Source organism: Convolutriloba macropyga, chromosome 2 (genome assembly GCF_964194025.1).
Source record: "Convolutriloba macropyga chromosome 2, txConMacr16.3, whole genome shotgun sequence".
In the NCBI taxonomy this organism is placed as follows: Eukaryota; Metazoa; Xenacoelomorpha; order Acoela; family Convolutidae; genus Convolutriloba; species Convolutriloba macropyga.
The window spans coordinates 41,697,856-41,707,041 of NC_134469.1; the positions used below are offsets into that span (position 1 = coordinate 41,697,856).

General features: G+C 37.0%; 1 protein-coding gene across 3 annotated transcripts in view; it reads right to left on the reverse strand.

Moving 5' to 3' along the window:
• LOC142358673 (uncharacterized) overlaps positions 1 to 8,480 on the reverse strand; it is a 39,515-nt gene extending 31,035 nt beyond the window's left edge. The window contains exons 1-2 of one of the 3 annotated variants that reach the window (XM_075410172.1): positions 8,210 to 8,479; positions 7,491 to 7,562 (exon numbers count right to left, since the gene is read on the reverse strand). In XM_075410172.1, coding sequence (XP_075266287.1) covers positions 7,491 to 7,507 — 17 coding nt within the window. In that variant the 5' untranslated portion in view covers positions 7,508 to 7,562; positions 8,210 to 8,479. Of the gene's footprint in view, positions 1 to 7,490 lie in introns of all 3 variants that reach the window. The other 2 variants (XM_075410170.1, XM_075410171.1) reach the window with 2 other exon arrangements.
• Between the last annotated feature and the right edge of the window lie 706 nt (positions 8,481 to 9,186).

The following is a 9,186-nucleotide window of genomic DNA, read 5'->3' on the forward strand; positions in this document are numbered from 1 at the left end:
TTTTGATGGACTCCGATAATAAACCTTTGGGCACTCATGACCCCAAAAAAAATGCCAATGACGCAACCAACAATGCCAGGGAGCTAAGTTTTTGGTATGCAACTATTTCCCTACTAACAGTTTCTAAGTTTGTTTGTACCCCGAGGTGGCGATTTTGAACACTAGGTTACACGATATGATCTTTTGAGATTCCGAACCCGGCAGAATGCCAGTGGTGATCCCAGGAACTGCTCGTTTACTACTAGAAGTTCGGTAACGAACTTCTGTAGATAGGTGCAGCTATGGACTGATAATCCCTGACAAAAATTTATTTTTTCAGACTGACTCCTAGCATCCCCCTCCCCCTCCCCATACCGACCTCTCCATTTAATGAAATAATGGGAATGGCTGTATGATGAGCAATTTAGGAACTTCGGGCCATGTTTGCACGGTATATGGTTGTATAAAAGTTTAAAGCCATATTTAACCTTGGTGGCTTTTTGACAATCAGTTCAAATTCAGAGAAGGGAAATGTCGCGATACTCTTTAATAAGATTGAGCTTTATTCAATAGCAAAGACATCTTCGTACGACACATGACAGTTGCAACAATGGAGAAATTTATAAAACGTTCACAGGATGTTTAATTTAGGATCTATTCTGTTTCTGCCCCCCGTGTTTTTACGCCCCCCAGTTACAAATTATATGTTGTTATATAGCACATTACTATGTAAGAAGAGAGCACGTGCGTCGGGGGGGGGGGGGGGGCGTAAAGATACATGCTCACTAAGCTGGGGGGGGGGGCAAAACAGAATATACCCATAATTTAAATTTAAAAATTTGGTTGCTTTTTAACAAACGGATTTTAGAAAATCAAACTAATGGTTGGAAAATGGGTTAGAAGCAAACGGAAAAAATAGAGCTTAACTTCAGTCTAGTTTGATTAGCAAAGCTGATAAAAGAGATTAACGAACTAGATATCCATAATTTCGTTAGTAATTCTGCAATACCAGTCCTACGAGTCACTAAGCAAAAGTGAACCACGGAATTTGTTACATAACTATTTCATGTACTGTTATAGAATAATTTCAAACTATTCTTTCCATAAGAAGGCAAGAAACTTTCTTCACGTTACTTTGATTACCAGAACAGAGCATCTTTTCTGTTGTTGCCCCCCAGTGCAATATAACCAGTGTATAAACATATAATTACTCAACAACGCATGTAATGACTGATTTATTCACTAAGGCTGAACTTTGTTCAAATGTCTAATAACACGCATAATTTCTCGCATAAAATTCAGTTTCTTTGTTTTTAGCTGTTAATTCCTCTTGATTCAAAAGTCATTCAATTGAATATTTAATTCAATTCTTTACTTGCATATTAAACAGCTGTCGCGAACGTACATTATTCTGGTCCGCGGGCAAAATGAGCCAAGAAGCGTTTACAGAGACAAGTTCCAGAAGGAGGCGTGCCGATTCACGACAGCTTAACAAGATCTTTGATGAAAGGGATAGAATTAGCGAGCCATTTAACGAAGACGTGCTCAGATTGGCACACTCCGAAGCTACTGAATGCTTCAAACAGTTCAGGAGGAGCAGTACGATACAGAAATCGATCTTATTAAAAACAAGCACACAGTGGTCCGCAAAAAACTATCTCTATTGGGAAATACCACAGACAAAGTTGAGCCGGAAACGTGACTATGATTACGTCTTCCGGAGATGCAACACAGAACCAGCTGAGAGTTGCAAAGCTACCACAGATACAGCTATCAAAATTCGACGGCAAATTCACTGAATGGATAGCCGTTATCGATCAACTCGATACAGCCGTGCACCTCAGAACAAAATTGTCAAGGAGCCAACAACTTTTCTATTTAAAAAATGCTTATCAGGTCCCCCTGAAAAACTAATAAAAACCTATCATCAACTGACATCAACTACGAGACGGCAAGAAATCTACAGGAGCAGCGATACAAAAACAATTGCATAATTCTACGCATTTTGCAAGCTAGGGCAGTTGACTTAAAGCCTGTGAGAGGAGAAAAAGCGCCAATTTCTTCTGCTACACAGTACGTTCAATGAAGTAACTCAGTCCATTCACTCACTTGGCCGACAAATAGATAACGACATGTGGCACTACCTTCTTTTCATAAAATTGGATGTCGAATCCCAGAAGGCATGGGAACTCAAAAATGAAGGCACTGAAATTCTTAAATTTGATGACCTGATGACTTTTCCACACAACACATTAAGATCGATGGAAATGCTAAACGATTCCATTCCGCCTAAACAACTGCACGTTAAAGGACGGGATGACCGATCGAAGCAAGGCTTCAAACATCCGTGTTATGACCCAGTGCTTGGAACGCAATGCTCCATGAGCTTGCTGGAAAATCAAGGACCTTTCAGCGAAAGCTAAACAGTCTGCCATAGGCGCCAGAAAGACATGCCAAAATTGTTTGAGATTCAATCACGAAAGCGATCAATACTCGTCACAGTCTAGATGCAAAACTTGTCAGGGTAAGCATCATACATTTCTACATGAGGATTTCAATGCTACACCAGGCACACATGCTTGTAATTTGACTCAAACACCTTCCCAAATGACTGTCTTACCAACTGCTCGCGTTCAAATAATTAATAGAAACGAACAAATCCACAACCTAAGAGCTTTGTTAGACACAGGAGCCGGTATCAATGCAATTACAGCAAAAGCCTGCAAAACACTGGGAATAGAATCAACACTGGGAATGAGAGAATCATAGGGGTCAACCAGAAAGCTTCAATGCCAGTCAACGGTTCACTCAAATTTAAAATTATTCCCAAAACAGGGGAAAATTTTAATCTCAACTGCATAGTGCTGAAGAGAATTACAGCCAGCGAAAATCTTAATCAGAGAATTTCAGAAACTGAATCCGCAGACTTGGTCCATTACCATTTGGCTGATGGTCAATTTTGGCAACCAGGCCAAGTGTAGACATACTATTCGGTATTTCTGCATACACACAGGTAATGAAAAGGACGGAAAATGAGACAAGATTCTTTATGCCTCACAGAAATTACGCTAGGTTGGACAGCTTCAAGACTAGCTAGCCCAGAATAAGCAGACAAATGTAATGCAAGTTCGAATGCAATATGCCTTCTTGTCAACAAAATCAAGACCTCTGCCAAATTTTGTGAAATTGAAGATGTTCCAGCAGCTCCTCCAGCCATGTGCACTCCAAACGAATTGACATGCATTAATCACTATGACACAACAATAACATATGGTCAAAATGGAGAGCCTCAAGTTCGACTACAAATTGACCAACATGAAGCCATTTTCGATCCAGACAGTCAAGAATAGTTGCCCGACATTGGAGAATCATCTCGAAAATCCTTCACACCTTTTTTGGGCAATGACAACAACTTTTCACGAAACCCAGATGCCGACATTCACTACACAGAATTTTTCAAGCGGTGATAGCGACAGGACATTTAGAACCAGTGCCTGAAAGCGACAATAATCTGCCACCCGAAAAAAAATTGTGATGCCATATCACGCAGTATGGAAATCAAGGTCTACGACTACAAAATGCAGAGGACTTTTCAACGCATCAGCAAGAAACAACGAACAGAAAAAGTCTCGAACATTGTCTCCTGGTTGTTCCAAAACAACAGCCTGACCTTCTTGAGATACCAATTCAAATTTGTCAAAATCGATGAAGCTACTGCTGTTCAAAACAATCGGAACTAAAGCTAACCTCTATTTGGATGAAGTATATACAATGCTATGACAAGCCAAAGCTATACATAACTCGAGACCAATCACAGTTGTCTCAGGTGATGCGAAAGACAGTAATCCATTAAACCCTAAAATGATATTAACCGGCTTTCATAAAGGTTAATTGCCTTTGGTTGTTCCCCCAGTCCCAAAAACAAAAGACGAGCAAGATCCAAAAAAAGCGCTTCCAATACTTGCAGAAAATCATAGCAGAATTCGCAGACCAGGTCAGCGAATATGGCCGAAAAGCAGAACCTGACAAACGGAGATTTAGTGTACATCACAGATGACAACAGTCCTCCCTTGTCATGGGCTCTGGGAATTGTGCATGAAACATAAACAGTAAAAGTCTATTTGGTAAGAGCAGCCAAAATCAAAACAGGAAATGGCAAATTCTCAAACAGACCAATAGTAAGACACAGAAAGCTACCAATCAACGCAAGCTAGCCTGAATCCAGAAGCTCTGGGAAATGGTCCTGCAGAAAGGAGCCAACTCCACCCCGCCTGCCGTCCTTTCCACGAGCACGCATCATGTACCTGTGCACCGGGACACGAGAGGCCTTGGCCACTGGCAGTTGAACTCTCACAAGCCCCACTTTGCAGGGATTAAACTTGGTCCAAATATGATTTTTCTTATTGTACAGTATTGAATAGCGGTTGATGCTATCAAACAACTGACATATGATCTGAAGTAATTTTTATTTACATTTTGAAGCCATACATCAACGGGGGCGGCAATGTATAAGCATATAATTACTCAACTACGCATATAATATCTTTTGAAGGCCGTTTGTGCATAATTGTATATCCAAGTGTATGAAATCCAAACAATGTGCTATAGCATGTGGGAGGGGGTGGGTGGAAGTGAATGGGGAGGGGTGCAAATGGACGCTGCTTCACCATTTAAAAACTACGATAAAAAGTATTTTGATCGATGTTTTGGGCAACGAAAATGCCCCATTTGCAAAACAAAAATAACATTTGAAAAAAAGAGCTGAGTTTTAAAAAAAAGCAGATCATTTTGCTTTTCAACAAATAAATTTCACTGACCGATCTCCGATTATAAGTAATTTAAACAAAGTGAAATTCAAAAACTCAATAAAAACGAACTGAGATATGATTTGATCAACTTTCTTATAAATGGCGTTATACTCAATGCTTTTTCTCGTACTTTTTATTCGATACCCAGAAACGTTACTTCATCTAGATTTCGAAAGATCAGTGAAAACTTTGCCACGTATATAAAAGTATTGATTTTAAAAATCTTACAGGGCTCAACATGTTTTTATGTCAATATGAAATTTCAAAATGGAACTTTTTTTTTTGCTGCACACAATTAAGTTCTGTTACACTATTCAATTCTGATCATGGGCTACATACAGATAAATTTTCCTGTTTTAAAAAGAAAAGTCGATGTTGAAACCTTTTAGTATGATAGGCCACTGAACTTGGGATATTCACACCCAGTTCACAGATCATAAAACTTTCTTTGATTTAATACTAGGTCATATATGATTTTTATTAATCATACTAGATTATATATGATTTGCATGACTTCTTAGTAGTCATACAAAGATCATAAAAGATTTCTTAGAAACATACAGGAATTAGACAAAAAAAATTTGAAAGCCGAAAAACTTTTTAATTTTTACTTCCAGTAGAAATCGAAAATAAATGCTCACAAATCATAAAAGGTCATATAATGTACATATAACATTTACTGATGCCAAAAGTTGCCCTATAATGTAGTCCAGGGGTATTTAAATTTAACATATCGTAAAACTTTTTGGGTGCGCTTAAACAATAATTTCGCCATTTATAGGTATTTAGAAAATGGTTTAAAAGCTAGACGAACAACAGATTTTTCATTTTTGTTTCTAGTAAATCAGTTTTTTTAGGTATGATTTGGCTTCAGAGAATATGAAAAATTTATTCGTATAGATAGACTTATTCTTTCATTCAGCACCCAACTTTGTAATTAATTTTGCTTTTCAGGGTCTTTTGGTGGACCACACTGATGACAGGGAATCACATAAGTGGTACCTTATCGATAAAAGTGAAAACGTAAACTGGAGGAAAAAAGATGTACATGATTCTGTGTAATCATACTAGAATCATATAAGAATTCTTGTTAATCATACAACGAGCATACATGATTTCTTTGTTTCACACTAAGATTGTATCAAGCAATCAGGTACGGACAGAAGGAAATCAAATATGATCATTGCATGAAATCATGGAAACTTCAACGCGGGCATTTGTGCGACCGGAGTGGGTCCCGTAATTGACCCAGAGGGCCACCCAAATCGTAGTCGACTTGGATTGAGCATAAAAGCCAGGGGTTGTAGTTTTGCGATTCCTTTTTCTTCCCTATTTGGTCATTTTAAGACTACCCGTTATGCATATCACCACGATGCTGTCAGTTGGATAAATTTAGCATGTTCGAAATGCAACCGTCTGAGTAAATCTGTATCTGAGAAAAATATTTAATTGCGTGCAGGATGTGAAAAATGTTCCTGCAAAATCGCACGAAGTCAATGGACGTAGCATTCCATGAATGGAGCCAGATAAACCATTCATGGGTGGGTATGCCAGATGCAATTTAGAGATCAGAGTCCTTTTTTTCAATTTTGATCGTTTGAAACAGAACTGGTCTGCGCCGTGGTCTGCGCAACTTGTAATTAAATCTTTTTAGCCAATCGACTCTGCAAATATAGGCAATGTTCTTGATTTGTAAACAAAAACATGGCATATGAAATTAATTCTCATATGTTAAATATAGTATGCATAAATTCGATCGTATTCGCTAGTGTGTGTTAACACTAGCTCATAGACGGTGAACACATAAAATCATCCGAAAGAAAAAAACGTCGCAATTGTAATTCACTTTCTTCGTTTCCTCGTTTAGTTTTAAACTGTTATATACCTTCTACTAAACTATAGTTTGTGAAAAATAGCTAATGCGCAACAAAAATAAGTTTATTAGTTTACAAACTTCCAGCTAGAATCATTTATTTTAAATAAGCATGCGGCATTTTTGCAATAAAGATTCTTGCAATGGTTCTTGTAAGAATCTTGCAGAGTTCGACCCTTATCTTGCAAGAATCTTACAAGATCAACACTTAGCTTGCAAGGTTCTTGTATATCCGACGGCTATCTTGCAATATCTTGCAAGAATCTTGCAAGATCTTGCAATATGGTGCGTAATCTTACAAGACTCTTGCAAGATAGCCGTCGGTAATAGATTAGGGTTGTTCCAATTTCTCTGATGGCATTTTTGACCACCTTATAATCAAAATAGAATGGTTATCTTGCAAGATCATGTACGAATCTGAAATAAGTCGATATATATCACCTTGAAGTTTTCGTCCAAAATCTTGCAAGATAACCGCTCGTCTTGCAGTAGATAATTATGTTTCCGCAACAATTTTGAATGATCTTTAAATAAACATCCTTCTCTTCTAGAAAAGTAAGAGCACACTAAATAAAGTTAAGGTAATTTTACCTTAAAAAACATCCTAACTCACCTTAACTGTTGAGGTAGATTTGCCTTTCCTTAACTCACCTTAACTAACCCTAACTTAAGATTAACTCGAGTTAAGGTAAAAATGAGGTAAACTTTTAACTTACCTTATCAACGGTTTACCTTAACTCCGTTAAGGTAAAAATACCTTAACTTTATTTAGTGTGAGTGGCCGCATACACATCAGGTTTTGTTTCAGTTTATAACATAATATGACTCACTGTACTGTAGTCGACATTATTTTGTATCTCTCCTTCGATCTTGGAGCGTAGTCTGTTCACAACTCTTCTCTCCTGTTCAGTGCAGTTCAGTTCAGTTCTGATCAGTCTTTACAGTTCGTTACTCATATGATACGTATATAAGCTTAGATCATTTAGTTTACAAAACCAAAACTCGATGGGCACTTTATAAACGTAATTCAATGATCGTGAGCTTCTATGAGAATGAGTGTAAGAGAGAAACGGGGTTCAATTTGAGCTGAGATATTGAAAATTTGCAAAAAGGGCTAATTAATACTTCGCAGTTGTAATTTTACTAAAGTTTTCTATAAAATCAACAAAGTCCGAAATGAGCGTTAGCCAAAAATTGCTCACTGCAACTTAATACTGACCCGCTGTTACTCGTCACGCAGGCCAGGGTATGAGCTCTATTGGGCTAATTATTAACTTTTACCACAGATTAGTAATTACGAATGCAACTTGATTCATCTGGTTTAATTGAGAATTATGGAAATGAGGCAGCAGGCGTTTATGTACAACTTGCTAGTTTTTCTGACCCATCTACGAATTATATGTATTCAAAGCTGACAAACAAAGTTAGAATGAAGAAAAGTAAGCGCAGTGCTAATAAATTATTTGTGTTGATTGAAGAGATTAAATGTGGTCTATATCTAAAAATTGGAGAGGCATTTGAGGAGAAATTTGAAATTAATTTAATATACCTGAGAGGTAGTTGAATTATTTTGAGTGAACACATGGACAAAAGTTCACAAGTCCATTACTCTCATCCGGAATATTGGTTATAATGGTAATAATAATAAACTACTAACTAGCACAGTTAACTAACAAACTAAGCCGGGGAGCCAAGATAGAGAATGAGCGAGTGATGTTTTCAAGTTTGACTCTGATTTGACTCGAGGTTTAACCACGTACACAAATTATAATGAACAGATCTCTCTCACTGCTAGTTCAAAAAGCAAACAATAACAAATTTGATTAATTGCATATATTATCAAATAGGCATCAAAGGTGTAATTCTGCTTAATATTTTAATTAATAAACTCCAAATATTCGTATCACATTTTTTGATTTAAGCACCGCAGAAAGTTATGAATTACCACCAGCTAGTTTTCTCTAAATGGACATTTTAAAAAAAAATTACATTCGAACGAATTTCATAATCGTATAATCATACTACAAGATGGCTTCGTAAGTATAATAATTTGTGCCAAATTAGATTAGTACAGAAACGTAAAATATGAATGAAAATTTGAACTGCCGTACGCACAGCCATGATCTTGCGATTAAGTTTTGACTTTTATAATCTTGTTTATTACTTTGTCAAAAATGAGCAGCTAGGCTTATGAATTGCTCTAACATTGTCACATAATACCAAAAAATAAACTGACAGAGAATAGCAGATGCGCTTAACTTGAGCCGCAAGTTTTTTAAATATTACATGTTTCGGCTAATTTGTCATTTCTGATCGGTTTTCTGCTCTCAACATTAAGGCTCAGTTAGATCGAAGATTTACGTGTCCGATCGAAGATTTACGTGTCCCAATATTACTAACAAACATGTCCGTTTGTTAGTAATATTGGGTTATATCAGCATTATTGGATCAACTTTTTAAAACCAAATGATACACAGATAGGAAACTTTATATAAATAAAACGATTATCACAAGTTGACGGAGCTT